Raw genomic sequence first — 27,605 nt, 5'->3', positions numbered from 1 at the left:
TTTTCTTTCACCGATGCCCCTTTTTCAGTCAATTTACTCTCCTATAATACCCCTATGGTTTAACGAAAGCCGTAATCAAAATTTACCCAATCAAACAGATGGAAAGAGCATTGGGCCGGCGTGCCTTGAATATTTGTCGAGAAAATTTTGGCAGCAATTTGGAAAAAAAAAAAAAAAAAAAAAAAAAAAAAAAAAAAAAAAGAAAGAAAGAGATGTTATGTGAATGTACCTGCAGATGCGAGAAGTTTTTATAGCAACCAGCAGCAAGCGTCGCAGGCAAAGTGGAGCCTTACAACTATGGGGTTCTGCGTGCCAGGAGAATGGCAGTGGTGGGGGCTCGAGAATTTTGCCGGGGGGATGGGATGGAGAAGCCGACAGCAAGGCTAAGTAAGATATGTACGGACATATACTGTACAAAATCAGTACCGAGTGGCGCCGGTTACTGGCAATGCCTCGTTGAAAGAGAGAAAAGAAACATAGGTGAACGAGAGCTACCCGTTGAACAGAAATTAAACCGAGTCACTGGTTCCTCTTTCATGAATGTATTTTTCACTCCTTGAAGTGTTGGCGATGGGTAGTTATAATCCATTATTCGTAGGGGGGTGAAGTTTACCAACCTTGTGTGGGTCACTTGGAGGCCCTAACATCGGTCCCTTTAACTAACTTAGCTTAACCAGGCATGGCTATTCCCGGAACTGGCGCTGCACCACACCACCCGCACACGAGCTCGTGTTTATCCAACATCTTGGAGGCGACCCCGGACGGGCCGATAGCAGCTGATTGATCGTTGCCCAGTAAATTTGTCCGCTTTCGCTGTCGCGATTTGAAAAATGGTGGTTTTGTTTCCCACAGACGCCGCGATTTTTCGGGTTGCCAGGATAATTGCGGATTCCTTGCCAACAGTTGTTATTCGGACGGCGTAGACCGGACCGAACCGTCTTTTCTCAGGCTTGAATCACTGTGATCTCTTCACCCATACTGAAGTCAGGGGTTAGTAGCTTGTGTGGAACATCTTCCAGACTTTGCCAATCTTATGCTTCACTCTAACCAGGCGGAGAATTTGCAGCTATGACTCACTTCTGAGGGAAGGGCGCTAAGCTAATGCCGATGGCTGCTGCTAAGCTTCTGAGCGACTTTGCGCTCGATTGGAAATACTACTAACTCGGCAAAGTCAATTCAGACACTTTCAACACACACACCATGAAGAAAATTTACCGTGCGTAAGCTACGAGAAGATTAAAAGGTTGCATCTTTCTAAATACCTGATGTAGTTCCTCCGTATTTGTGCGATTTCCAACCTCTTCTCATCTTGGATTTCAATTCCAGAAAGAATTTTGCCCGCAACGAGCGGGGTCAAAAACCAGTCAGTCTGAATGGGATGGATGGTTCGCGTTGCGAGAGCAGGGATGCAGGTCGTATTTTTGTGATTCGGAATATCTGCAGCCCCCAATGGACATTCAATGACCCCCAACCCTGAGCAACACGCTTTCCCCATCTCGGTTCCCCGAAAATTCGCACCAGAGGCCTGAATCCCAACATGTTTCGGAGAACCACAGACAAGACAGATGGTCGGGCGCTGCCTCGAGCTTGAAGGAAAAGTCTTTTCAAGAGGTTCTCTCTCGTCTCCTCATCTTAGGTGATGAGATTATGAGGATAAGCCGATGGCGTGATTGAACGCAAGGGGACGACGGGACATGAGGGACATGGGGGATATGGCCAGAGCGTATCGAAAACATTCCCGAGGAGAACTAATTCCCATATCCAAAAAGAAAATATATGGGCTATGATGATGATCTGTGTATATGATGATCTGCGCAAGATTTTGGACGGGAAGCTTATTAAGCACCCGTAAAACAGTGGAGATCTGTACAAAAAGAACGAGTAACTACAGTACACACGGCCGCACTCAACAGGCCCTAAGGATCTTCATTAGTTATCGCGGGAGTCCGACCCTTCTTTTGCAAATATGCCGCCAGATCAGAGCTGATGTCTTCGTCAGTAGTTACGGGTTTGATTAACTACCCCTAACTTACTATTTCAAGTTCATGTTAGAGTCTCGCAATCTCCAATCTCATACGCGTTTCCTCGCTCGCGCGATCATTTTTAATCTTAGTTATCTGACATCTTGGTACCGATCGTATCGTCAGGTTTGAATGCCGCAAACGATTTCGATTTCAACTTTCGATTTGGTCGCGGGTGTTCGCAACCTTGCTTCCTTGCACTTCTGGAAATCGGGTGCTTTGCCCGATCGCAAATTGACCAGGAGGTTTAAATAGTAAGACGTCTAAGCACATAATAAGACGCGGCGACGCAATTGGCACGTTAATCAGCGGTTAAAAGGGCTTCATAACCTGTAGGAGTAGAAAGATCAACGCTACTGGCATTGTTCACTTACCTAGCTAGCAAGGTGCTCGCTCTATTGCGTCTCCGTTGTGTTGTCCTTACAGGCGCAAACACAAACTAGAAATGGGATTGAAGCTCGATCATGGAATAATATTAAAGAAGATAACGGTGAAATAAATATAGCATTCATATTTATAGTCAATGCCTCCTACGATTGATTGAAGTCTTTGGAGTCTGAGTTCTTATGTTTTAAGTCCTAATTCTGTACACTCTGGAGACCAAATCATAGAGAACAGAGCGTTTAGCTTGTCTCGGTTGACTTCTTTTAACTAACGCCCGCCTGTAAGGTTCCCGTTCGAATTGTTTTGCCACAGCTGAAGATGAGAGAGAGCAATGAGATAGAGCTTCCCCTAGGAGGAACTTCTTCTCAGTTATTCTACTACGCCGAGTAGGTAATCTGGTATATGACTGATCGAGATGTGATCCAGCTCATGTCCTGCGTCTGCTTGTCCAAGGTTTTGCCTCTCACGACTCAGCCAGCGCTGGTGGACTTTGGAAGAATTGTTCGTGTCCCATGGCTCAATTTCTACCGCAGCGGAGTTTATTGCCAACAACCATGACTTGCTTCATTATTATTATTTATTCGAAACAAACGGCATTATATTAAATAGATTCACGAGGTGGCAAGCCTATGACGATATAATCGATTTGCATTAATGCAGACTTCTAGCCTAGCCTACGAGCCATAGCTGCACAAGATCCACTAAAGCCCGAGCGAATGAATGCCCGAGAGTGATCCCCGACGCGTTGCCTGCAATATATATATATATATATATATATGTGCCAGGAGTTTCCCCCGCAACCAACCAACACATTTCATTGAAGAAATGACGGCCAATTTTTGAGCTCATCATCGATTGATATAATAAGACCAAAGGGCAAAGATGTTCACCCCCGTCGATACCGCTCTTGGAGCTGTCCTTCTCCACCAAGGATCTTCAGGATTGCTACAGCATAATGGCCGGATTTTTGGCATTTCGTCTCTCCTCTCAGGGTCCGTTGTGAAACCCAGCCGTGATAATCTGCCGATCATAGGAGGGTTGGTGTCGAGCATCATCCCAATTTATTACTTCGCGCCCTCTATACTCCCAGCATATCCCCCTCTAGGAGCTACATGGGAAGCTGCTCTGGCCACTCTCACAACGGGCTTCGCAGTAGGGTGGGGCACAAAGGTATGTAACCTACACGACTTGTGCTAAGCCCAAATATATATATATATATATATATATATAAATTCAAAAAAATAACATACTTTTTTCACTGCAACACCGGCAGAGAAAATATGAAATGAATGCAACGGGGATGCCCAAAAGGAAGTAGGTAGCAGTGGATCTATCTTATACTAACACCGAAAATTCGACAGAATGAAAGCGGATGCACCTCCGGCCACATGCTCTGCGGTCTATCCAGGCTCTCTCCCCGGTCCGCAATCGCAACCAGCGTATTCTTCATCACCGCCCTGATCACCTCAAACCTTCGAAATACCATCCCCGCCTGCCCGGGTGGCCAGCCATGTTATTTGCCCTCGTACCCAACACCTGAGCGGACTGCATTCATGCTTGGAGCAGTCCTGCTTGCCCAGTTTACGAACTCCATCATCGTCCCTCGTCTGCCAAAATCCAAAAACTCCACGACTATGTACAACTACATCGCCGGCCTCCAATTCGGCCTAGGTCTCCTCATCAGCGGCATGGCTAATCCAGCAAAAGTCCTCGGCTTCTTCAGCTGGTTTGACTGGTCTAAGTTCGACCCGTCCCTGTGTCTGGTCAAGTTGTTCGCCGTGGTGCCCAACCTCATCTCGTACATGAAGCTAAGAACCGAGTATGGAGATGAAAAGGGGAAGAAGCCACCGACGCTGGCGGAGAAGTTTCAACTACCCACGGCGACGCTGGCGGATATTGACTGGCGATTTATTGCAGGCGGCATCGCATTCGGGGTTGGGTGGGGGTTGAAAGGTGTATGCCCTGGACCCGGTTTGCTCAGGACCGTGCTGCAGCCTAAATGGGGCCTGTTCTGGATGGGAGGATATATGCTGGGCGCGCTGTCGGGCTTGTAAATTACTGTTCTATGTTCCTGAGGGAGGACCACAGATAGCTGACCAATCAGAGCTTGTTTTTCTCGTTGCATATAAATATCGCAAGTTTGCGACCCATTTTATTTGCTTCCTTCGGCAAAGGGGCTGTGACTTGGAAGTTAAGGTAGTCCAAAATTAAAATATTATTTCCTAGCGTGGGTGCATGCAAGCAGTAACTAAAACTCAATTGAACATGTTAATCTGGGCGGCTTTAAGTATTGCTTCCCAGAGATGTCTTGAGAGTTGAACTTTTCAAATCAATTTCTCACATTACATAAATTCGACGATGAGGAATTAAGAATGCAGAACACCTAATATGATGATGTAGCGGATTTCAGGTCATACAATTTCAAGAATCGATACTTCAAAAGTCGAAATCCGCCCATACAATCTCTATCAAAAGGAAATAGGATTCCTGTGTCATGCCTATTCTAGAATAAAAAGTATGGGTGAAATGTGAATAATGAATATAGGTAATAGTGCAGCTCGGTTTGCAAAAAATCAACGAACGTAAAACGTATGGCCAACCGCAGATGTGGCAGCGTTTGCACGCCGCCGGGGGTATAAAAATTTGCTTCTTAAAAGAGAAATAGCAAATCTCATGTCCTAAGAAGGACTATTAGAGAAGGACTATTAGCTTATGTTTCCTGACATAGCAAGAAAATCGAATGAAGGAATCTGCACCTGCATGCAAAAATTTGTACAGGGAATTCTAGATGATGAGTATATCCAAACATGTAATGGGTAGAGAATATAATAAACGCTCAAAAATGCCCCAATATAATACACATTCCAGTTCAGGGAAATGGATTAACAAGAGCAAAAAAAAAAAAAAAAAAAGGTTCGAGTACGGAAATATCTTAAAGCTCTGTTTTTCTGCTTTCATTCTCGGGTACTGACCCTTCGTGTTTTGGAAGCATATCCTCCAACTCCAGCCATTCAGCTACGAAAGCTGTAAGCAATGTGCTCCAATCTTCAACCGTCTCGAGGTCCAAATGCTTTGCGTCGTCTGTAATTTTATGCCATACCTTAGGGAAAGGCGACGTGATTAAATGCAAGATCTCGACCCCGCGCTTCATAAACGGGATATGATCATCGCCAATTCCGCTAGGGAAAAATGTCTCCTTTTCCGAATCGACGAACCACAGCTGGTCGCCATTCTTCCATGACGGTGCTGACTTGAACTGGCCAAGTTGGCGCAAACGGGTTTCGAGAGAAGCCATGTTTTTATATGCCCAGTGAGTTGTTTTGAAATAAGACGGCATCCGGGGGTCCTTCTCGCCCAGTAGATCGAGAAGGACGAAAAGTGAGATAGCCGATAGTGGGGATTTGTAAGTCGAGGTTGCTGGGTAAAAGGTCTCTTCCATAGCCTCAGCCAAGGATCGAGAGCCGTAAAGGGAATCCGTATCAGTCCAAGAGGCGAATGCTTCTTCGCCGTCCAATAGCAACACTTGGATGCCTCGGTGGTCCAAGAGTGACTCGTGGGAAGGGTTGCCCTTCATAGCGTCCCACTTTTTAGTCAATGCGGCGTCGATACTTCGTACGGAATGCATGATAATTGCGCATGGAGCGGCGCTGTCTGTAGCGCCTATAAAGCCAGCGGGTTCTAGTTTGCTGTCATAATGTGCCGCCAATGTCAACCTGCTTGTCTCTCCAATATTTGACCATGGCGGATCCCGATAGGCGATCAGGTTGACAAAAGGAATGTCCTTGTTTCCAGTCACTGGTGTTTTCGACGTGGAATTTTGGAATTCTATTGTCCACTCCGGTAACGTATTTCTGAAGAAATCAACGAAGTGTTGCAGCACTTCTAGGGAACCTGGAGTTCCTGGTACACGTGGTTTAAGGATGGGAGCAAGGAGGGCACCGTTGTGAATGTCGAAATCATTATTTGGACGTGGAATGGATTTTAATGTGCCATCGGACAGTGTTGCATACGACTGTACGGGAATGGCAAAAAACACTGTTCCCAGCAGGAAGATTAGCCATGAAGTGGCCAACCGGTGGATACTTTCTGCCATTCTCGAGAGGTTTCATAAACCTCATAACACTCATAACAACGCTCCGTGCATTGTCGATACAGAAAAACGGCAGGAGACGTAGGGGCGGTCGTTACTCCCCTGCTTGCAGCAATATCAGCTCAGGTTGTCGTCAGGATAGAATGGAGGTGGTGGATGACGGATGATGACAATGTTTTAAATTGGAGACATGCGCTTAGCCGCCAGGGGAGCCCAAGCTAGGCTTAAAGCGGATTTTGACGCGCTTAAATTAAACTCTGGCGCCTAAGTTAATCACATGACATCGCTCGATTCGCTCTGAACGGGGACGGGAAAGAAATAGCTTCAAGCGGAGGAACAGCTATGAACCCGCGCCGATTGCTCCGAAACATACTCCCACAGTTTGGAAACATCGATAATTACCATATCCTATGCTTCATGGAAAGTAATGCTTATGTGACCCGCCAATTGCCATTCAATCCCTTCCCCCCAAAATATGCAGAGGCTGCTATTCCGCCTTCCGCTCCGCCAATGCCCCAGAGCTCAGTGCGGCCAGAGGAGAATATTTAGCAAACTATGCATTCGCTTCAATTCATCAGTTGGTGAGGCTTCTTCGAAGGTACCACTGAAGAATAGCACCAAACCCTCAGGGCGGATTTTGCAAGCTCCGGTTCGCACAGCACCGGGCAAATTAACAAAAAATGGTTTGTTGTTTCCAGATATTCCTTGTGGTCATCCTGTATATCCTGATTATCGTTTCTTTTGCTTATGTCCATAGAACCTACAAAACTTGAAGAAATTCTTATCTATCACGCGGGTACGGGAAAGATAGCCTTCATTGGTATGATGCGCATCACCACCCTCCTTATATTTGGCGTTTCCTGTCTGGTTGTCGCCCCAGCTTTCTATTACTCCAGCGACCTCCCCTGGTACATCGCTCCAGCCGGTAGGTCTTCGTCGTATTTGAATATGTAAAAGTGGCCTATTCTAATTAAATGCAGTTGTTATTGGCGGTTCCTTTCCCATGCTATTCGTCCTCTACACCACAGCTCCCTTCGTCAACCTCATCTACCTCAGGCTTCCCCATGCCGCCAGACAGACACGACAGCGCACACAATTCTATTTGAAAAATGTACCGCAAAACGCGATATTGAATATTGAAACCATGAAGTTGAATTTTTACTTTCGAAAAACTGAGGTGGCGCTTTCTGACCTGACACTGGGGCGCTCAACCCTCCGGCCAGTTAATATAATTAACACCAATCCAACCCCTCAGCAGTGGTGGAAAGGAAATAATACTTATTTTTATGCACCAGCTAAAACACGTCTCAGTTCGAAACCAACTTCAAAGTACTTCCCAGAAATATGGGAAGGGGTATTTGCGAAAATCAAGCAGAATACTCCCAGTGGAGCGAGTTGAGTAGCTGATGCGATTCATTCTCACTTGTATTATTAAATTTGACATATCAAGGAGCAATACTTTTTGCAATTTATACAAGCCCTGCTACCTTCTTTCTACCTACTTCTTTACTTCTTTACTTCATTCACTGCACCCAAAAAACAACACAAGTCCCAAACTCAGATTTCTCCTCACCTTTCTTAAAGTCAATGACTTACTTCATTTATTTCTGTTAGCAACACCTCAGCAGCTTAGACCTCTCTCCTCCACAATCTCAAAGGCTTTACCTAAGTTGGCTTTGTGTTGTTGTCTACTTCTCTTTACCATCTATCTCACTTCATCCTTGACTCCTCCATTTCTTCTTTACAGCACAACAGTAATAAACCTCCTTTTTTCAGTTTGGAATCACAAAACACTCTGTTTCCACCCTTCCCTTCTTTTAGTTTGCTTAGACCATCGAAGAACAAAACCTCCATCCCCAAAACAAACACTCGCTACCTACAGCCACAATGGAGAACTTGGAAACTGGCTTGTCTGCTGGGGAGCAACGCATCTTTTTTATCGCAATGACTTGTACCACCGATGGCTTAGCCGGCATCAAGGTATTTATTACCATTTTCCTTCTTGCTGATCCTCATCTATTTGTTAACCCGGAAATTTCTTCACGAAATGCTATTACCTCTCTGCACACCGGGTGAACCTGATCCTGGTCGATTGCCTTCAATTCATTCCGGGTATTGCTATTCTCTAACCACAACTACTTCGAGCCAAATAGGTCAATTATGATCTGCTTGCTGAGAAGGCTGGCCTCAAAAATGCCGCCTGTGCTTCCGTCCTTTACGGCAAAGCCAGGCGCAAGTTGCTGGAAGCCACTCGGGGGGCAGGGTCTACTTCGACTCCCAACGCCAATGGCACGGATCCCACTACGCCAGCAAAGGCAAACAAAGTCACCAAACGTACCCCAAAATCATCCTCTCGCGGGAAGAACGCGGCCACCAAAGCCGCTATTGCCGCAGCCACTCTTGAAGTCGAGGAGACTCCCACTAAGGCCCGAAAAATCAAGAACGAGACCCATTACGATGTGGACATGACTGGCATGATGCGCGCTGACGTGGGGTTCAAACAGGAGTAAGTCAAATTTCTTAAGCAGGAGCTATTATTCTCTGTCTGGCTACTTGACTCCAACCATGAAAAACCAAGACCCATACCAAAACCAAAAATTAAAAAGAATTCCATCGTGTAGGAAGGGTAACGGCGGCTTCGCACGCATTAAATCTGAGTTTGCCAATGGTCTCGCCAATGAGATGATTGAAGGCACGTCCTATCCCCGCTCTGAGCTCGAATGGTCTTTTTTTGAGCAGTCATTGTGGCATGTCGAGACTTACAAAAGTGAAAGTGAAGACGGGTCCGACACAACCTGAGAAAGTCGACATATAAAGAGCAGGCGACCCTCTGCACGAACGAATGTTGTTACGAAGCGATCCACCCCCGGGTACAAATTCAAAATATTGATCGATTCGGTTTCTTGCATGAGAACTGCCTGTCGTCGTGACCCGACCCATACGAGACGATCGTCTTACTTCATGTTGCCGCATACATTGCTATTCAATTTCCAGTATATTTTTTGTTCTCTTTACCTTTCAGGCAAGTCATGCGATTTTTCTTTGCGACTGGAGGGTTTAGTGACCTCGATGGAATTATTTTTGTTGACGGGGGTAGCTAGTGGAAATTGCCATTTTGTAATTTCTTTTTTCTTAATTTTCCTAGGAGCATGCATCTTGACAACCCAGTTTCGAGAAACTGCCTTTTCGCTCCGTTGAAACCTGCCAGATCCTAGTTCTGCGAATGAGCTTTATCTCATGCATTCCTGGTTTCGAGGAGTAGATATAGCAAAGAAGAATATTGCCTGTCCATAGTCCCCTTAAATTCGTGCTAGAATACAATACTCCATACATATCTCACCAAAGTTTAGTATTTTCTATAAGCTACTAGAGCAAAAGAGCTTCCATCACCACCAGCGCACTGCTGGTAGAAGGGCCGATCAACCCGGGACCCCCAACATTTTCACACCTCCAGCAGCCAGCCAATGACAACTCAGTGATGACAACCTTGTCCAACGCTCACAACGCTCACTAATAATTAACATAAACCTGTCGCAACATCCAGCAGTGGAATGGCGTATATCAACACAATAACAATAAGCACCGCAATTCCCTTTGCACTCTTAGAGCCCAAAAGCTAGATTCTTGACTTTTTAAGATCTTTCCATTAAAAGTCGAATACTCCACCCAACAACCTTCACTCCCTTAATAATATATATATATCTCGCATCTGCCCGCGTTCGACCATGACAACAGGAGCAGTAGCAGCTCCAGCTCCAGCGCCAACGCAAGAAACCCCCTGGCATGAAGCATTCCCAGCACCAAGGACCAAAGCTGCAGCCATTTCACGCTCAGAAGTTCTTGGGTGGTTGAAGGATGTCTCGAAAAAGAGTTCGCTGGTAGACTTTGTGCTGATTGATGTGAGAAGGGCGGACCATGAGGTATGTTTGGTAGATTTTAACTGTCGTTTCTCTTTTGTTCATGTTTGATGTACCGAATTTTCGCAATGTAGACAGGATGAGAGATCGCATGTCTCTCCTGAACTTGAGTCTTTCATGTGATCTATTGAGTGAGGCGAGGTCCAGCCAGCCTGATATAGGCCTTCCTATTCAAGTGGGGGAGATCTACGGTCGACTCTACAGGAGGAAAAAGAAGGGAAAAGGGGTTGTTCAACAAACTTGAACCACAAAGAGTTTAACAGATACATGAATATGTATATATATATATATTCAGGGCGGCACAATATCCACATCCATAAACCTCCCTGCCCAAAGCCTCTACCCGTCCATTCCCACTGTATACTCGATCTTCAAGCAGGCCGGTGTTAAGAAGGTCATCTGGTATTGCGGTTCGTATGGCCCTTGCATTTTTCTTTTAATTTTATCTATTTATATGTTATCATTTATCATTCCACTCCAGCCTCTCACTTTTTCTCGAGTTTGTCATTGATTCATTCAGGTTCATCCCGCGGACGCGGAACCCGCACAAGCGGTTGGTTTGCAGATTATATCCTGGAGAAAGAGGGTGAAAGTGCTGGAGGAATGCAGAGTCTGGTATTGGAGGGAGGGATTAAGGGGTGGGTCGGTGCTGGGGAGGAGTATGTGGAACACATCGTCGGGTACAAGGCATCCGCTTGGAAAGGCACAGAGGGTGCTTAGGAATAAAAAAGACTAAGCGACGAGATACTAGTATGTGTGAAGTGCAAGAAACCTCAGTTAACACTTGAAATATTCAATGAGAATAAAACAAAAAAAATATTTCTATCGTTTGTCTATGATGATAATCGTACGCAGCTCACAGGGAATAAAGATAGGGTGGAAGTATAATGAGGGGTTAATAATAAAATATGAAAATAAAACTAGGAACGCCAGAAACGGACAAAATAGATAGCGTCAAGATATTACCCACCACCCGGAGGTAAATTATTCAGGAATGAGCTTGAAACAATCGAGAAAATACTTGCGCAAAAGAAGTGAAATGATCAAGAGGGGTGCAGAGACCACCTGGAGGCTACAAATTTTTGATAGCCTTGAGCAGAACATCCATACCCCTTTCAGTTATAGCACCTTGACCGTCTCCCGCCTCCACATTACTCTTATCTTTCAGCACCCATGCAACATCACTCCACCATCCCAAACCAATGAGCCCACCCCCTTTCCTGCGCTCAAGGCTTTCTTTCAACCGGCTGGTATGCTCCCACTGCTTCGCGGCAACTTCTGCTCGCTCAACCACCTTGTCCGGAATGCCGCACATGGAAGCACAGTGCATGCCGAAGCTTCCTTCCGCAACACCATCTTCGAGTTTATATAGGAACGTAACACGCTTCTCTTCGTCATCCACATGGATGCGCATTCGTCGCGGGGCTATCTCAGGATGCCCTTCGAATTCAGCAGTGAGTGAGTGATAATGGGTCGCGAAAAAGCCCAGCGCTCCAATGTGAGTTGCAACATGGTGAAGAACAGCTTGGGCCACCGCCACGCCGTCATACGAGCTTGTCCCGCGACCCAGTTCGTCTAGAATAACTAGGGAGCGAGGTGTGGCTTCCGACAAGATCTTCTTGGTTTCAGAAAGTTCAACAAAGAAAGTTGACTGTGATGCGAAAATATTGTCGTTGGCACCGAGACGGGACATGACACGGTCGACGGGTGTTAGGCGGGCGGATTTGCAGGGAACGTGGCAACCGATTTGCGCCATGATTACGGCTGTGCAAGTCTACGGGAATATAGAGTTAGCATTGCGATATCTATCAGATATAGAGGCCCCTGGGGTAAAGAAGATACTGACCATGCGTAATATCGTGGATTTACCGGCAGCGTTAGCACCAGTGAGTAGGTTGATATTTGGAGAATTTCCTCCCAGCTTTACATCATTGGGGATAAAGTCGCCCACGTTGGGCAGCATGCATGGATGTCGAAGTTCTTCGAACTCTAGGACGCTACGTTCATCATCCACAAACACTGGGCGACAGCTCGGGTATCCCAAAGCTGAGGATGCTCTCGCTAAACTAATCAAACAATCAAGTTGTGCAATGACTCTCACGGCTGCTAGCCACGTCGAGTAGTTTTCGTCGAATCGAGCATAGAACCGACCTGCAACCTCCTTGACGATCTGGCTATGAGTCTCCTGTGCTTCCTGAAGCTCGCGGATAAGGCTGCGTAACTCAGCGAAATAGAAGCGTTTCGCCTGCTTCGTCGCTGACATTTGATCCCAGCTTTTTGGGACGTTTTTGATTTTGATTGGCACTTCGAGTTGATATATTTCTTTTCCGTTATCCCGGTAAACGATGGCATTCGAACCCAGCTGCTTTCTAACTTTTTTGAGGAGTTGATCGAGATCACTTTCTATTTCAGAGATTCTGTCATGAGAAGCATCGAAATCTTCCTCGACGCCGGCCTCTGGTACAAGAATACCAGAGTCTTTAGCTTTGGTACGATCAAAGGCAGTTTTCCAGTACTGCAAATGACCACTCAAATCGGGCATTGAAGCGACTAGTTGTCCAATGACTCCCTCTCCGGGTCCAGTCTCTTTCAGGAGACCCATCGCGTAATCAATCTGCTCGAATCCTTCAAGAACACGAAGGAAATCCTGAGCTTTGCAGCTTCTGGCGTGGACCCGAGAAATGAGTCTCTCAAGATCAGGCATCTTGGTCAACTGCGATGAGAATTGGTTTTGGATGCTCCTGTCTGCGTTTAAAGCGTCAACAGCATCAAGTCGTGCGTTTATCTTCTTGGTATCCATCAATGGGTGGCAAACCCATTGTTTGAACATTCTTTTTCCGAAAGGTGTAGTGCACCGATTGAGGAGTTGAAAGAGAGTTCCCTCTTGACCTCCGTCAAATGAATTGGAGAATATTTCGAGGTTTATCAAAGTCTGGCCGTCCAGCACCAGACTGGTTGCCTTCTTGATCGGATCATACCAGGTGAAGTTTCCGATTGTGATCAAATCTCGTTCGATTTTCAGCATCCTTAAGTATTGTACCAAAGCTCCAAACGCTGACATGACGAATTCTTTGTCCCGTGCGTGTCGTAATGCTTCTGGCCAGGCTTCGATGTTGTCGCCATCATCCGAAACAAAATAATTACTAGCATCAAGCTCGCGCACTGTAATATCGGCTTCCCAGAACTCTTTGCAGGGCTTTAAATAATTCCAGAGGGTAGTCGGCCCAGTGTTATTTTTGAGGATCCGCAAAGCCTTGGTAGACATGACAGACTTCTCAAGAAGTAATTCTTGGGGTCGGGTTTGGGCAACAAACGTCTCAAACTTCGTCATATCGACGTCGTCCATAAACTCTGCTAAATAAAACTGGCCGGTAGCAGTATCGACGAAAGCAATACCGAACGCCGGCAGATCATTGACCAACGCCTCCTTGATAGCCACACAATAAGTTGACATATCATCTTGAAGCATTGACCCATCCACAAGGGTCCCAGAAGTAAGGACACAGGCCAATTCACGCCTGATGATTTTGTCTTGCTTCCCTGGCGTACCATTGGTTTTACCCTGCTTCTCCCGCATCTCTTTACCTAGGGCGCTCTCGCTTTGATCTACCCGCGCGATCTTGAAGCCCTTAGCAACAAATTGATTCGCCCAATGATCTAAGCTCATTTCTGGCACGCCAACCATTCGCATATTCACACGGTCTGTGAGTTTAAGATCGAAGAGCTGATGTCCAATAGTAGCATCATTTTCGTAGAGTTCGTAAAATTTGCCCTTCTTGAAAAATACCACTGTGTCCCAGAATTTTTGTTTGATTTCCCAGTATTGCTTTTCAAAGGGTGAGAACTTCGACCACGCCAGAGGAGGGATGTAAATGGTCCGGGGGTCATAGTCAGGATGACCAGGGGGATTTCGGTCAATGTCCGTAATATTTGCCAGCCAAGGATACCGTTGCTCAGGCTCACTCATATGCGCCTTCACCTTTTTCTTCTCCCCTGGTACAGCATTCCTTGTGACAGCAGCCCGTGGTTTTGGCGGTTCCGTGTCGTTAGGGTCGTAAGTCCATTTCAAGGCAGAACCAGCACAAGCATCTTGAAGGTCGAGATCAAGGTCATCGTCTTGTGCTGGGGTTGATTTCGAGGAAGATACTTTGGCAGTAACGTTAGAAGGCCGCTTGCGCTTTTTTGATGGCTTCACTTCATCCTCAGAATCATCCGGGACAACGAAATCGTCCAGGTCTGCACGCATTTAGTTTCATATAGCCAAATTGAATGATAGATATAGGTTGTACTTACCATCGTCCGAAAACTCGTGGTCATCCTTGAATTCATCTTCGTCACTCGAGGAGACAGCGGTTTTTCTCCTTTTAAGGGACCTTCCTCTGTTAGATTTTCTGTGGATCTGCAAGACGTCCTCCTCATCTGATTCTAGATAGCTCTGAACAACTTTCTTCGCCTATATGCAATAATTGACTAGGTCAGCATGAGTTCTTCTTAGATCAGAGGAAATATATAGAGAACTTTATAATATACAGGCTTACCCGACGTGTAGGTGTGACCGAGCTTCGATCAGCGCCTTCATCCCCAACCTGTACAGCAAAAACTGTTAGAACATATTATGGAGAAGGGAAGGCACCCAGTCACCATCAACCGCACTCTCAGTACTTGCCTTCGCCTTCTCGCCATCCTTTACTACAGATGAAACCTCCACCCCAGCATCCTCTTCATCATACCCGGGTACATCACTGCTTGGAACCGGGGTGATGTTCTGCCCACCAGTGGTGACATTCATATTCCCTCCAATATCCAATGATCTTGGCGTATCAGTTCTAAATCTTGATTCAGGGTTCTGGCGGGATTTCCGGTCTGAGGCCGCTCGCTGAGCAGGAGAGGATACTGATTCCTGGCTTGCATCGTTCCGGCGAGTAGGGGAGGTAGCAGAAGTCGACGGTGAAGATTTCTGAAAGAAGCCTAGGATTGACTTTTGGCTCTTCATATTTTGGGTGCTAGGAGTTGATTTCTTGAGGATGCGGGCATTAGGCGTTTTTAGCTGGCCGCTGTCCTCCGCCATATCTCGGGTAGGGCAATATAAACTTCTGATCAAGGTAGGGATAGGTGTAGAGTCGCGGCCAATTTAAGAATTGCAAATTACCCTTTGGACTCATAAGGCTGATATTCTGCTAAAAATTTCAATGAAAGGGTGAAATGGAAAGGGGGAGGGGAAAGACTTTGAGCGGGAGTTGCGGAGGATTGTCTCCCTAACTCTGGAGAAAGATATCAAATAGGGAGACGTGACCGAGCCGGCGCGGATGGCTTAGCGTGTTCGGCGCGTTCCAAGGTTAATGGGGCGTAGCCACGTGATATCAAAAACGCGCAGGATAGGAGAATTTGAGAACTGTTTCTTGATTTTATTTATCGAGTTGGCTAATTGTATTGGTAAAGGTAGGATTGATTGAGATTGTGTGTAATGTATGCTACCATTTTTGCATATATATCCAGAAGTATGTGCTCATGTATAGATCCAACTGGAATCAGGGTATGCCAGCGGGCTCGGAAACATGCCAAAGGGATGCAAATGAAAAAGGGAATCGATCATCTAATTTAATGTACAGCTCTAGGTAAAAAACAAAGATTCGTAAAAGCACAGGTATATCTACACATACAGCAGAGCAAAACCGCTTTGAACGCAACAGAAGAGAGAAAACTGGAAAACCGTAAAGGAGAAAAATCGCATCTCAGCTTGCACCCTTCGGCCCCGTGCTCGACTTGTCTGCTTCTTTCTCAGAAGCTTCATTTTCCTCTGCCTTCCATCCCGGAGCGTCCAGTCCCAGTCTTTCAAATTCTTCGTCGCTCACAATCTTAATAATCTTAACTTTCCACTTTCCAACTTTGAGAATCATCAATGAATCATCAATGATGAATTTCTCTGTCATATCTTTGTCCCAAGTTTTGATCGGAACATAAGACAATTTATCGTCCATGATAGCGTTTGAATCGGATCTCGATGCGACTGCCGCACCATTGTTGACGACAAGTCGGAACGCTTCCGCTTTTGATGGTGCCATGCCTGCTGACCATAGAACCTTGTGGAAGAATTGACCAACGACTAGTGACCGCGGAAGAGTAATATGAGGAGATGGTGCATTGAAGGGACTGGTCTCTGAAAGATTGATATCACGTTTTGGACGGGACGTCAGTTCATCACTAGTTGGAGTTTTACCGCCGAAAATGCTGCGATGATCTTTCTCGGCCTGGGCAGCCTCCGCGGGCCCTCGAATAAGCTCGACAAATTCAGAGGCGAGTTTGTGCTGTGCGATTCTCTTAGATGGATCCTGCATGTGTTGCTCCATGAGTTCTTTGATGGCTGGTATGGGGAGGAATGTAAAGTATTTCAAATATTGCTCAACATTCTCATCAGTGACTCGCAAGAAGAACTACAACAAATTAGCCTTTCATGGGTTGACAGCACCCCAATTGTGAATGAGCCGCAATAGGTCTCGTACCTGATAGAGATCAAAGCTCGAGGTCATGTCTTGATCAAGCCAGACCGCATTCCCGGCTGACTTTCCAAATTTCTGACCGGAGGCAGTCGTAAGAAGGGGGGTGGTGAAACCCATGGGCTCCAATAATTTGCGGTCTTCATCCCGTGGGGCATGCTTTCGCCAGTATTCATCGTTCGCTTTCATAAGGGGTTTCGTAGCATCCATCCCGAATTGAATATTTCCAGCTTGGTCGGACCCGCCAACCTGTACCAGGATATTCTGTTGTTGGATGAGCTGCCACCAATCCCATGCTTGCAGAAGTGGATAAACGAATTCCGAAAGCGCCATGCCTTTACCACTCTGTAATCGATTTTTCACGCTGCAAGTCATGCTGTGTTAGTCACCCTGGCCCAGGTGGAATCTTGAAAATAGCGCTTAAATTATCGCGTGGAAAGACTCCACTCACGTATCACGCCCAAGCATCGGTCCTAATCGCACAGCTTCTCCCATTGTCTTCATGACCTCGAAGAACGGTTCCTTGAGCCACCACGAATTGTTATTTACGATTGCTCGTCTCCATATCCATTCAGATTCGTATCCATGTTTGGCTGCATATCTCTCAATGGACATCCCAAGTTTCTTAAGCTGGAGGTGCATGTTCGCCATGTTCTCTTTGCGCGTAACGGCGGCCATTTTAGCTCGAGGGGCTAATCGGTCGGTAGGGTCGCCAACTTGACCTGTAGATCCACCTAGCTGTTGAGTTGGATTAGCATATACTCAAATATTCCACAGTACTATAGCCGCCCAAGCAGCATAAGCAAGTTAGAAGCAGTGCGCTTACCAGAAAAACTGTCCTGATGCCATGGACATAAGCCCATGCTAGGACCATGAAAGGTAGCATGTGTCCAACATGTAGAGACGGAGCCGTAGGATCAACACCAGCGTATACACCTACTCGTCTTTCCGTCCACATCTTATTCAACGCATCGCGATCACTACATTCATGAGACGTTAGCGGACTCTTTCTCCGTGCCTCCAGCCGTTCTCCAAAGAAGAAAAAATAAGTCGAAAGAGCCGATATCCAGTTCAAGAACAATAACCAACTGACATACCCGATAACCTGGTTAACCAAACCGCGCTCTTCCATAAGCTCCAAAAAGCTTTTCCTCTTCCCAGCCTTGATCTCCTCCGCAAAGTTTTTCCAGACTTCTTCCCCCTCCCTCATTCGCCGGAGATGTTGCATTGTTACATTTCGTTTCTGGAGAAGAGGCGCTGCTGCGACGCCAGGGCGTCTTGTCCGTAACGACATGAGTCCCGCATTGGTAGACTGCGATCTGAGAAGTATTACAACCGGGGAGCGGGTGCAGCTAGGAGAGGGGCGTAGTTGCGCCATTATTGGCCGGAAAATGGCGGATGAAGTTCAGAACCAGGCGCCTGAAAATTGCCCAGCTAGTTAAACTCTGCCCCTTATATCAATGGGCGTGTACAACCTAATTTGATATCCTGCGGAGAATGAGTTCCTGTCCGAAGTCGAAGTTTGGCGGAACTTTTTCGATTTGACGGAGCCAATCAGCGAGCACGAAAAGACATCGGATAAATAATAATCCGCCGCGAGTGGAGAATCCTTTCGCGTTTCTCAAACGCCAGCTAAGAAATAGTTAAAAGGTTAGGCGTAGTTACCCGTAGTTTTTGTTCCAGTTAAGCTTTCTATTTACAAAAAAAATGGCATAAACACGACAGGGCCACGGCTCTTGCACTGGGAGGAATCGTTTTGAAATCACATTGAGGCCCTGTAATTCTAGGCAAGGTACTAAGTGAATAGGCCAGCTTCCAAAATTTACCAATTCGACACAAATATTGAGTGGTGATCAAAACAGGCAAAGAAGGGAAATGAATGGCAAAATGGGAATTAACTCATGAAAACCTGAACCACAACCTCGTTACTCCAACCGCTAACCAAGCCCATCTCCTTCCATGCTGCTGCAACATCAATTGCAACCACCTTCTGGTCATCTTCTCCCGTAGGCTGTATCTGAACTGTGTGCATTGGTACCGCTCGCCCCGAAAGCATGACCATGAAATCTTTTGCTATGGTGCGAGTGTCAATGTCAGAAATATAAATGCCTAGCGTTCCCAAAGCCTTAAGAGTAACATCAAACTTGAGCCGGCCGTTAGCAGCAAGGAAAACATCCGAGCTGATAATCGCAGCGACGCCCGTCATTTTGCCCAGAAGGCCTAGGACAGCGACACGTGTGGGCGTAATGTCGTTAGTATTCGAACCTGCATCCTTGTTGCCATGTCGGTTTGGCATTTTGAAGCTGTAGACTGGGTAGACGGTTAAAATCTCCCAGCCTTTCGTCTGGAGCGACACGGCGACTAGACAGTCCTGGCTGGAGGGTTTCATTACGTGTGTGATTGCACCCGTGGAATGAGCGCGAATTACGTATTCATCATCACTGCCAGGTGAGATGCCATGGAAGTCAAGAATGGAGACTATGGAGCTGATTTTCTGAGCGCTGATGTTGAAGAGCCCCAGGATTCCGCTGCCGGTCTTAGCCCATCCGTTATAGCTACCAACCCTAAGCATCTTCCCTTCGTTGTAGTTGTGATATACGTCAATAGAACGGCCTAGGACGCTGGGCCGGAGAATAACTGTGTTGCCTCTAGTTGTCGGGGCTGTCATCTGGTTGATGACGTTGATGTCATGTTCGCCTGGCACATCAGTGATGTATATCGGACCGCCAGAGACGCATCTAGCTGCGGCATGGAATGACGCATACGGGTGGCTAGTCTGAAACATGTCCCAATCAGGGATGACGTTGAGATGCTGGGTCAATAGAGCGTTATGCGCGTTACAAAATACGTGCCACGGGTGGGAGGATGGAATATCAGGGAAGAAATCATCTGAATTTCTCAAGAGGATCCGTGGCTTATTAGTCGGCACCTGTGAATGGAAAATGATTTGCGGGGTCTGCGACATGCAACTGATTGCTTTGGCCTGAAAATGCCGCAATGAAGCAATGGACCAGGCGTCCTGGTACGCTGATGTGAACCGGACCCGATCTTTAGGATCCTGGAGCAAGTCGAGAAAAAACTGTGCATCTGTCTTCACAGAGTCAACCCCGGCCGCCAGAAGAAATTTGTACAAATCGTCGTAGAACCGATGAATATCGTCTGGGTCGATGGCCAACATACTTCCTCCCGCAACGCCGTCCCGTTTCTTGACAATCTTGGTTTTATACTCTTTCGCAATCTTCCCGTCTGGTGAAATACCTCCCCAGTAGCCCAGAAGTGCGTGCCAGACAGCAATATGTTGGATATTCGGATGCGCCTCGCGTATTTTGCTAGTTGTATGCTTCAATCCATTTGGGAACCCATCCTTATTCGCCTCAAATTCCATCCATCCCCGTTTGAACTGGGCGACCCCCTTTTTATCCAGCGCTTGCCAATTATCATCTATGATAAGGTTGACAATATTAATGCCATTCGCCTTTAGCGTATCGAGGGCCTTTAGTATTTTCTCCTCCGTGAGGTCCTGACCTAGAGAGTTCCAAGTACAATAAGCTAGGCTGTCATACCAATCAGACATCCACTGAATCTGGGGATCATTCTCCACGAGAACTACATCGTTTCCCAATGGTGACTTTGGCTCACTTAACGCTTGCGGCGTAGGCGAAGAAGCTTGTTCAGACCCGGAAAGCTTCTTCACGACTTTTCGTGCCTCGTACATGACAGCGGAATTTGCAACCTCGAAAGAAGGTGCCACGGCAACTAGGACCTGATAAGTTGAATTGTGGATGCTATCATTCTTTACAGCGGTCACCACCTGCCCATTGTCCCCTGATTTGAAAACAGTCAAGACATTATCTACACCACTTATCGCAAGGAGAACGAGGTGGGTTCCATCCTTGCGCAAAAATGCCAGAGAGATGGCATCCTCCGTCAGCGCCAGCTTGTTCAAGCCATGTCGAGGTGCCAACCAGGGTTCCCATATACGAACAAGAGCAAAATATCTCACAAAGTCCTTCGGGAAGCCAAAAATTATCTCTTCGTACGTGCTCTTGTCATTAACCGCAGACAAAATGGACCCTGTCACGCTCCATAAAATTGCACCCGGGGACTCGCTCGAATGTACCTCAATCCGGAGATTTGGGTTAAGGCCATCTAAATACTCTGCTAACAACTTTGATGGCTGGGTCACAGGATTCAGGCCTTTGAGGAGCTGCAAGCTGGTGGGTTCAAAAACTAGTTCCCCGTCTTTCATTCCAAACTGGTCATTCACCCACTGCCATGAGGAATTTGCATCAATTCTATATCTGATAGTAAAAGCTGCATGTCTGCCGTGCTTCGGGAAGTCAAGCTCCTGCGAGAAGCTGTAGGTGTGATAATTTGGGCCTGGTCGAGGACCGACAGATAGAGGAATAGGTTGGGATGCTAATCCCTTTTGTAAAGAGAGCGCCTCCCAAGCATCACTACTGTTGACATTATGCCAGATAGAAACTTCCCAGGTCTGTTCCGGGAGTGAGCGGTTTGACTGGAGCAAAACGGTAAACCGGAGCTACTGGAATGTTAGTAGGCGAATAGAGATAAAATAATGGTAATCGCGCCAATAATTATCTGAATGAAAATAAATAAATATATATAGATATATATATAGACCAAGAGGGGCCATGTAGCAAAGGATAGATATGCTAGTATCAAACCATCACGCTACAGATGTTGGGGTGTGCGCGCGGGGGAGCTCGCAGTAATTAGCATACCTTATCCCCATCCCCGGTTCTTTTCAAGCACGTAACATGCCCCAGTGGTGGCCAGCTAGTGATATCAGCAAAGAGGCTCATTTGTGCCGGTCGAACAAATTTGATCTGTGAGGGCCTTGGTTCATTTCCTTCAATGCGTTGGGATACATTTCCTTGCCCCTCGTTTGGCGGCACTGCAGCTGGAGTGCTGGACGGCTTGAACGGAAGTGTTGCTTTCGACATGGTATTTGATAAATGGAGGGGCGAGGTGATGCAGATATCCTATCCTCCTGTTTCCCGCTGGCTTCAAGTTTAAAAAGCTCAGTTGGTATCTAGCGAGGTGGCGGGGGTTGAAGTGGTCTAGCGGAAAGAAACAATGGATGGCTTGTATCTATATCACGTAGTCGATATTAGGTTGTCCAGATCACACATCACACATGTGTAGGGGCTTATTAGCCGTTTGATTCGTCACTGAATTAATATTTTTAAACAACCAATAACTAGATGTAAAGTGAAGTATCGGTTTCGAGCACATCCACCATCCATAGCTTGTTCCATGACCTCATTTAAGTAAGGGGGGATGAGGAGCCGCTTCTCCGGCTAGTTAACTTTAAAGTTACTATAGTAAGCTTCAACTCAAGCCGTGTCATCCAATCATTCGTATGTACTTCAGAGAGCCTTATACATAAGCTAAGTGACGAGTATGCATTCTTATATGTTTAAAATCCAATAACTAGTGTACTATTTATCATTCTACGTCTCAGGAAAAACAAGTGGATACAAAGGCGGAGGAAAAAATAAAGAAACAAACAATTAAATATCCTTAAAATTTTAATCGAACAATGCAAATAGGATTATCAAGACAATTATTCCTGAAGGGGTCCTCCAACACTGCCGAATGTGACGGTCTTGACGGTTAGGAATTCATCTACGCCGTACTTACTGCCTTCGCGACCGAACCCGCTCTGCTTGATACCACCAAATCTGTAAATGACAGTTGAATTAGCTAAGAAGAAATACCATAGATAGATCAAAAGGGGAGTGTTTAAAAACGTACGGAGCAGCGGTATCGCTAATAATACCCGTGTTGACTCCAACCATGCCGACCTCCAGCGCCTCCGCAACACGGAAAATCCGTGCCACATCCTTACTATAGAAGTACCCAGCCAACCCGACCTCAGCTCTATTGGCAAGGTCGACGACCTCCTTCTCAGTCTCAAACGCGAAGAGACCTGCCACAGGCCCGAATGTTTCTTCAGATGCCAATTTCATATCCTTGGTCATCCCCGTGAGAACAGTGGGGTGGAAGAAATTCGAGCCGAGATCAGGCGCCTTCTGACCACCTACAACAACCGTTGCGCCTTGAGCAGTAGCGTCGAGGACATGCTCTGACACTTTGTCGACGGCGCGGGAGTGGATAACGGGACCGTGCGTGACGCCCTCGGAGAATCCGTGGCCGAGCTTGAACCCCTTAACCTTCTCGGCGAACTTAGCTGCGAACTCGTCGTAGATACCCTTTTGCACGTAGATGCGATTAGCACAGACGCAAGTTTGCCCAGAGCTGCGGAATTTAGATGCAATGGCGCCGGCGACGGCTGCGTCGAGGTCTGGGCAATCATCGAAGACGATGAATGGGGCATTCCCGCCAAGCTCAAAGGATAGTTTCTTTAGAGTTGACGAGGATTGCTTCATGAGGAGTTTTCCGACGTTCGTGGATCCTGTAAATGAAACTTTGCGGATCTCCGGATGCGTGGTGAGGCAGAGGCCGATTTCAGGCGTGTTCTTATCGGCGGTGACAATATTGACGACACCCTTGGGGATTCCAGCACGATGAGCCAATTCTGCGATCGCATTGGCGGTAAACGGGGTCTCGCCCGGGGATTTGGCTACGACGGTACATCCAGCCGCAAGAGCAGGGCCGATTTTTCTCGTAATCATAGCGGCGGGGAAGTTCCAGGGCGTGATAAACCCACAAACGCCAACGGGTTCCTTCATAGTCATAATCCTGTTTCCGGGAACGGATGATGGGATAGTATCACCACAAATGCGTGGGGCCTCCTCACTGAACCACTCGAAGAAACTGGCAGCGTAGTTCGTCTCTCCCTTGGCGTCTGCAATGGGTTTCCCGTTCTCCCAGGTGATTAGTGTCGCTATATCATCCGCGTTGTCCATCATTAATTGGTACCATCTTCGAAGCATCCGAGCTCTCTCGCGGGCCAAAGTTTTTCGGAAAGATGGGAAAGCGGCGACGGCGGCATGGATGGCTTTCTGGGTATCCTGGACTGAGAACTCGGGGCATGTCCCAATGAGTTTCCCCGTGGATGGATCTATATAAAAAGGATAAAAAAGAAGTGTGTCAGTTACTTAATCGATTACAGAGCCTCGTACATTTTCCACGTACCATGTACTTCAAAAGTCTGCCCAGACTGAGCCCCAACCCATTCCCCATTGACGTAGCATTTCTCGATAAACAGAGATTTATCCTTCAACTATATAAAATGAACACACAAACAAGCACGTCAATTCTCGAGTTTTCAAAACACTCCGAAAGCCTAGTCGTGTCCAAAGCTTACCTGTGGCACAGTGTGCATAGTTGCTAGCCTCCTGACGGGAGAAACCACAGGTATCGTGAAAGGGTAGCTTGACCTCGGGTTATTGTAAAGGGGACGAAGTAGTTTGTTCATTTGGAGAGCAATAGCGAAAAGCGAGGGTTATAAAAGAGGACAGAAGAAGAGGGGGAAGGAGAAGGGCCTCGGAGCACTTCGCACAAGACGAAGCCGGGGATGCGGGGATCTGGCTGCTATGTCACCAGCTAACTAACTGCTGCAGAGAATGATGTAATTCTGGTTGAGCGTGTTGCTTGGGCGGGAAATGTCCTAGGAGCCAACAATTGAGGCCAGAAACTTGGAAGGAGTGAATGAAGTCGATATAAGGTGGCTAGTGATAGTAGGAATAGATAATACTAATAAGAAAAAAAAAAAAAAAAAAAAAAAAAAAAAAAAAAAAAAAAAACCAGAATAATAACAGGCTTCGGAGTTGGGAAAAAGAGTCCAGCTGCTGCCGAACCGCGTCATAGGCGTATTGGTTGCCGGCACCGGGCCGACTCCTGGGACCAAAGAGCCGAAGCGGGAGCTAATATCGGAACAGCTTTGGGACTTTCTCATAAATTATATAGAATGCAGTGAACACATTTCAAGTTTTATGTCTGTATTCTTTCTGGACTTGAAGAGCTATTATTCCGTATATTTGTTGTGTTCTTCTCTTCGCCCTATCGTGCTGCTGGTTTTTGATAGCTGGAACATTGCCCGATGCTAGGAAAGGATAGTTACTGATTATATAGTAAAGAATTTAACGGCTGGAGAGAGCTGGATCCAACCTGGGCCCTCAAGCTTGGAAAAATTTTAGGGAACCTTGGGACTGGAGCTCGCTAGTCTAGCGGGTTCGGTTTACTCGGCGAGCGACTTAGGCTTTAGGCCACTCGGGCAACTAATAAGTTGACGGATGGCTAGGGATCACGGCAAGAAGAACGCAAAGCAAATAATTATTAAGGAAACAGGCAAATCCCACCTTCCCATCTCAGCCATATATAGAATCTGAGTTGAATCTCTTGAAATCCGTAATGTATTGCCATGCTGCAGTCCAGAGGTAAGTTAGGCCATAAATACAAAAACAGGAACATATGAGTAGGTGAAACTCATATCATATCTCAATCCCATCCAACCTTCGGAAAAATATCCCAACATTCCCATGCCCCTGCTCTCCTAAGCCCGTCTCATCTATCACAGCAAACACTACCTTCTCCCACCAACCCCCGCGGAACTCAGGCTCCGAAAATACCTCTGCCCAACAGTTGGCAACCTCCTCGGGGGGGTTTCTAAAGGCGCCACACACCCAAGCGCACCCAAAACCAATTTCCGATACCTCTTCCACGCAGAGAGTCGAAGAATAACGCGCATCTTCTCCTTGGTGCGATCGCGATCGTTGGGATTTGCAAACTTCATCAGTGAATTAGCGCCGTTGATCACCTCAGGGCGACGCAGTGCTGCCATGGATATAACGCTAACAAGCGGGAGGGTATCGGGGTCTGACAAATCCATCAAACCATGGCCATCCTTTAAATTGTTTCTGAATACAATGACGACCGGGCTGTAGATCACGGCACTAGAAGGTGTTGGGTAGAAATATCGTTTAAGGGATGCGGTGAGCGTGCTGCGTCTGCATAATGCTTCTTCCTGTGCTCGGGCGCCGCTGAGCCAACCGCCGCCTGGAACAAAATCACTAGCCATGTTCAAGACGGTGACATCTGTCACTGGGGAGCCCGACTGGTTATTATCACCGTTGCTGTCACTTAGTAGTCGGATGCCGGCATCAAAGGTATCCGCATCGAGGACCTGAATTTTAGTCCCGCTGAACTTGGGGCACCATTTCTGGTCTAGACGCGGGGGGCGGTGGGAGATTGATAAAGAATGCCTTCTCTTAATAAAGGGCTATTCCTGGATGCATCTAGGACACCCGGGATGACTGCTTTCGTTTCATGGGAGATAGCTCGTAGTTGTGCGCGTTCGTTCGCACGTCCGTCTGCAACGATTTCCCGGCCTCGACCGCGACCTCGAGTAGGTTGCCCAGCAAAACCTCTCACACCCCGGAGTCCACTTCCGTGTCCGCGTCTGCGTCCACAACCTCTGGGGGAGCTCGCGGCGCTAAATATGCCTCTTGTTGGATTCGACATAATTATCTGATTCAATCAATCCCCGGCAGTACCTACCTAGCATTAGTTCAGATGCAACCTTTCCTACGAAGAATGTGGAGCGCTGGAAATATTTAAATATTTCAAAGTCCAGACTTTGATACATGTTGTTGATGAATGGTGAGGTATTCCTAACTCATGAGGATTGATAGAATGAATTACCCATTTGGGTGTCCGACTTCTCGGATTGCGAATGGAATGGTTAGCGCGAGAAACTCTTTGTCGTCAATCCTATCCACTAACAATAGATACGAGAAGTGGCTGGTACAGTTTGATTGTCTCTGACGGCCTCGGGAATGCGCAATTGCTTGGTATGGAGAGGGTTTCAGCATGAAATACGGAGTACATAGATTTGGCATTCTGCTGCTCTCTTGGTTTTTGAAGCTTCCTGGATCGAGAGTTAAAATAAGCTCTGCAGCCCCTGGAATGTACAGTACATAACTATGATATCACCGTTTTCAGATAAACCCGCCCCATCCTCTCTCTCCTCATGCCATGAATATTCTTCATCATCTCCACATTACTTGTCGTAATTATCTTGCCGTATATTCGCTAGTTCCTCTCTTGGCTACCCGTCACAGCAAGTGGGATATTCGAAATATTGCTTTATAACATACTTGATTGATTCCTCGAGTTTTTGCACTGGAGAGCACGCAATTCTATGAATACGATGTGAAAGCAAAACACTGAATACAGCTGAATTTCGGAAGATAAATGTGGTTGTCTGACAGCATCCATCGATCTATGAGTATGGACATACAGAAATCCCTGTCGAATAATGGAGGCCAACAGCCGGTTGTAAAGCAGGAAGATATCCCTCCGGGAGCTTATGAATATCAGTTTCAAGGGATTGAGCACATGGAGCGGGTGATCAAATCTCACATGGACCTCCTTGATGATGAAAATAACAAAATGAAGGGGAAGGAGAGGGGGCGCGCGAGACTACACGTCAGCTGACCTCACACAAAATCCATGGATATTACTACCTAGTCAAATGCAAAGTGTTTATAACAGCGCTGTAGTTTTCAAGTACGACTAGGCTGGAGACTGCATACAAGCAATGCTGTAAAAGTGAAAAATGGACGTAGTTTAGAAATGACGGAGCGTATAGCGAGACCCAAATGCGGACCACGAGACGATTGAAACAGGGAGAAAAGAACAATATGATACCGATCTCCGGAGTACACCTGGGCAGTTACAGGCCTCTGTGTCAGGATGCCCCCGCTAT

General features: G+C 46.7%; 10 protein-coding genes across 12 annotated transcripts; 4 read left to right on the top strand and 6 right to left on the bottom strand.

The window, feature by feature from the left end:
- The first annotated feature begins 1,205 nt into the window (after positions 1 to 1,205).
- Positions 1,206 to 4,924, top strand: BDBG_02431. Of its 2 annotated transcripts, XM_031720785.1 has the most exons (3): positions 1,206 to 2,047; positions 2,148 to 3,575; positions 3,767 to 4,880. In XM_031720785.1, the coding sequence occupies exons 2-3, from the start codon at positions 3,288 to 3,290 to the stop codon at positions 4,457 to 4,459; spliced, it is 981 nt and encodes a 326-aa protein (XP_031577069.1). In that variant the 5' UTR covers positions 1,206 to 2,047; positions 2,148 to 3,287; the 3' UTR covers positions 4,460 to 4,880. The 2 variants fall into 2 exon arrangements, with proteins under 2 accessions (XP_031577069.1, XP_002627760.1); XM_002627714.2 differs by having other exon boundaries at positions 1,206 to 3,575; positions 3,767 to 4,924.
- Positions 4,564 to 6,674, bottom strand: BDBG_02430. Of its 2 annotated transcripts, XM_031720784.1 has the most exons (2): positions 5,378 to 6,674; positions 4,601 to 5,093 (listed from the first exon to the last, which is right to left on the bottom strand). In XM_031720784.1, exons 1-2 carry the CDS (start codon positions 6,496 to 6,498, stop codon positions 5,084 to 5,086), a joined length of 1,131 nt encoding a protein of 376 aa, XP_031577067.1. In that variant the 5' UTR covers positions 6,499 to 6,674; the 3' UTR covers positions 4,601 to 5,083. The 2 variants fall into 2 exon arrangements, with proteins under 2 accessions (XP_031577068.1, XP_031577067.1); XM_031720783.1 differs by having other exon boundaries at positions 4,564 to 6,674.
- Positions 6,675 to 6,970: 296 nt separating this feature from the next.
- BDBG_02429 (uncharacterized protein) lies at positions 6,971 to 7,894 on the top strand (the record flags this gene model as incomplete). Its single annotated transcript, XM_002627712.1, has 3 exons — positions 6,971 to 7,178; positions 7,253 to 7,420; positions 7,476 to 7,894. The coding sequence occupies 3 exons, from the start codon at positions 6,971 to 6,973 to the stop codon at positions 7,892 to 7,894; spliced, it is 795 nt and encodes a 264-aa protein (XP_002627758.1).
- Positions 7,895 to 8,382: 488 nt separating this feature from the next.
- On the top strand, positions 8,383 to 9,294 carry BDBG_02428 (uncharacterized protein; the record flags this gene model as incomplete). The annotated part of the gene is made up of 3 exons (XM_002627711.1): positions 8,383 to 8,475; positions 8,649 to 9,001; positions 9,117 to 9,294. The coding sequence occupies 3 exons, from the start codon at positions 8,383 to 8,385 to the stop codon at positions 9,292 to 9,294; spliced, it is 624 nt and encodes a 207-aa protein (XP_002627757.1).
- A 572-nt stretch (positions 9,295 to 9,866) lies between these two features.
- Positions 9,867 to 11,952, top strand: BDBG_02427 (oxidoreductase). Its single transcript, XM_002627710.2, has 3 exons — positions 9,867 to 10,415; positions 10,708 to 10,822; positions 10,933 to 11,952. The coding sequence occupies exons 1-3, from the start codon at positions 10,221 to 10,223 to the stop codon at positions 11,130 to 11,132; spliced, it is 510 nt and encodes a 169-aa protein (XP_002627756.1). The 5' UTR covers positions 9,867 to 10,220; the 3' UTR covers positions 11,133 to 11,952.
- On the bottom strand, positions 10,148 to 15,706 carry BDBG_02426 (DNA mismatch repair protein MSH6). The gene is made up of 5 exons (XM_031720782.1): positions 15,079 to 15,706; positions 14,951 to 14,998; positions 14,706 to 14,865; positions 12,259 to 14,648; positions 10,148 to 12,186 (listed from the first exon to the last, which is right to left on the bottom strand). The coding sequence occupies exons 1-5, from the start codon at positions 15,478 to 15,480 to the stop codon at positions 11,485 to 11,487; spliced, it is 3,702 nt and encodes a 1,233-aa protein (XP_031577066.1). The 5' UTR covers positions 15,481 to 15,706; the 3' UTR covers positions 10,148 to 11,484.
- An 82-nt stretch (positions 15,707 to 15,788) lies between these two features.
- On the bottom strand, positions 15,789 to 18,470 carry BDBG_02425 (tyrosyl-tRNA synthetase). Its single transcript, XM_002627708.2, has 5 exons — positions 18,004 to 18,470; positions 17,733 to 17,886; positions 17,358 to 17,644; positions 16,913 to 17,270; positions 15,789 to 16,843 (listed from the first exon to the last, which is right to left on the bottom strand). Exons 1-5 carry the CDS (start codon positions 18,282 to 18,284, stop codon positions 16,145 to 16,147), a joined length of 1,779 nt encoding a protein of 592 aa, XP_002627754.1. The 5' UTR covers positions 18,285 to 18,470; the 3' UTR covers positions 15,789 to 16,144.
- A 3-nt stretch (positions 18,471 to 18,473) lies between these two features.
- On the bottom strand, positions 18,474 to 22,198 carry BDBG_02424 (raffinose synthase Sip1). The gene is made up of 2 exons (XM_002627707.2): positions 21,652 to 22,198; positions 18,474 to 21,449 (listed from the first exon to the last, which is right to left on the bottom strand). The coding sequence occupies exons 1-2, from the start codon at positions 21,871 to 21,873 to the stop codon at positions 18,801 to 18,803; spliced, it is 2,871 nt and encodes a 956-aa protein (XP_002627753.1). The 5' UTR covers positions 21,874 to 22,198; the 3' UTR covers positions 18,474 to 18,800.
- A 64-nt stretch (positions 22,199 to 22,262) lies between these two features.
- BDBG_02423 (succinate-semialdehyde dehydrogenase) lies at positions 22,263 to 24,600 on the bottom strand. The gene is made up of 4 exons (XM_002627706.2): positions 24,204 to 24,600; positions 24,032 to 24,119; positions 22,688 to 23,957; positions 22,263 to 22,614 (listed from the first exon to the last, which is right to left on the bottom strand). The coding sequence occupies exons 1-4, from the start codon at positions 24,312 to 24,314 to the stop codon at positions 22,497 to 22,499; spliced, it is 1,587 nt and encodes a 528-aa protein (XP_002627752.1). The 5' UTR covers positions 24,315 to 24,600; the 3' UTR covers positions 22,263 to 22,496.
- Positions 24,601 to 25,236: 636 nt separating this feature from the next.
- Positions 25,237 to 26,359, bottom strand: BDBG_02422 (uncharacterized protein; the record flags this gene model as incomplete). Its single annotated transcript, XM_031720781.1, has 3 exons — positions 25,237 to 25,625; positions 25,720 to 26,062; positions 26,143 to 26,359. 3 exons carry the CDS (start codon positions 26,357 to 26,359, stop codon positions 25,505 to 25,507), a joined length of 681 nt encoding a protein of 226 aa, XP_031577065.1. The 3' UTR covers positions 25,237 to 25,504.
- Positions 26,360 to 27,605: the final 1,246 nt, after the last annotated feature.

Source organism: Blastomyces gilchristii (assembly GCF_000003855.2).
Source record: "Blastomyces gilchristii SLH14081 genomic scaffold supercont1.3, whole genome shotgun sequence".
Classification (NCBI taxonomy): Eukaryota; Fungi; Ascomycota; class Eurotiomycetes; order Onygenales; family Ajellomycetaceae; genus Blastomyces; species Blastomyces gilchristii.
Note: the sequence above shows the minus strand (reverse complement) of the source record. Positions and strands in the feature narration are given on the sequence as shown.

Bases quoted from the DNA above. Each gene is read 5' to 3' on its own strand.
- BDBG_02431 (XM_002627714.2), top strand. From the start codon at position 3,288: ATGTTCACCCCCGTCGATACCGCTCTTGGAGCTGTCCTTCTCCACCAA. The intron at 3,576-3,766 runs GTATGTAACCTA...AAAATTCGACAG, and splicing joins CAGTAGGGTGGGGCACAAAG to AATGAAAGCGGATGCACCTC.
- BDBG_02430 (XM_031720783.1), bottom strand. From the start codon at position 6,498: ATGGCAGAAAGTATCCACCGGTTGGCCACTTCATGGCTAATCTTCCTG.
- BDBG_02427 (XM_002627710.2), top strand. From the start codon at position 10,221: ATGACAACAGGAGCAGTAGCAGCTCCAGCTCCAGCGCCAACGCAAGAA. The intron at 10,416-10,707 runs GTATGTTTGGTA...ATATATATTCAG, and splicing joins TGAGAAGGGCGGACCATGAG to GGCGGCACAATATCCACATC. The intron at 10,823-10,932 runs GTTCGTATGGCC...TGATTCATTCAG, and splicing joins GAAGGTCATCTGGTATTGCG to GTTCATCCCGCGGACGCGGA.
- BDBG_02426 (XM_031720782.1), bottom strand. From the start codon at position 15,480: ATGGCGGAGGACAGCGGCCAGCTAAAAACGCCTAATGCCCGCATCCTC. The intron at 14,999-15,078 runs GCAAGTACTGAG...TTTGCTGTACAG, and splicing joins AGGATGGCGAGAAGGCGAAG to GTTGGGGATGAAGGCGCTGA. The intron at 14,866-14,950 runs GTAAGCCTGTAT...TATTGCATATAG, and splicing joins CGGTCACACCTACACGTCGG to GCGAAGAAAGTTGTTCAGAG.
- BDBG_02425 (XM_002627708.2), bottom strand. From the start codon at position 18,284: ATGGCGCAACTACGCCCCTCTCCTAGCTGCACCCGCTCCCCGGTTGTA. The intron at 17,887-18,003 runs GTATGTCAGTTG...TCATGAATGTAG, and splicing joins TTGGTTAACCAGGTTATCGG to TGATCGCGATGCGTTGAATA. The intron at 16,844-16,912 runs GTACGAGACCTA...AATTTGTTGTAG, and splicing joins CGAGCTTTGATCTCTATCAG to TTCTTCTTGCGAGTCACTGA.
- BDBG_02424 (XM_002627707.2), bottom strand. From the start codon at position 21,873: ATGTCGAAAGCAACACTTCCGTTCAAGCCGTCCAGCACTCCAGCTGCA. The intron at 21,450-21,651 runs GTATGCTAATTA...ACATTCCAGTAG, and splicing joins GAACCGGGGATGGGGATAAG to CTCCGGTTTACCGTTTTGCT.
- BDBG_02423 (XM_002627706.2), bottom strand. From the start codon at position 24,314: ATGAACAAACTACTTCGTCCCCTTTACAATAACCCGAGGTCAAGCTAC. The intron at 24,120-24,203 runs GTAAGCTTTGGA...CATTTTATATAG, and splicing joins CTATGCACACTGTGCCACAG to TTGAAGGATAAATCTCTGTT. The intron at 22,615-22,687 runs GTACGTTTTTAA...TGTCATTTACAG, and splicing joins ATTAGCGATACCGCTGCTCC to ATTTGGTGGTATCAAGCAGA.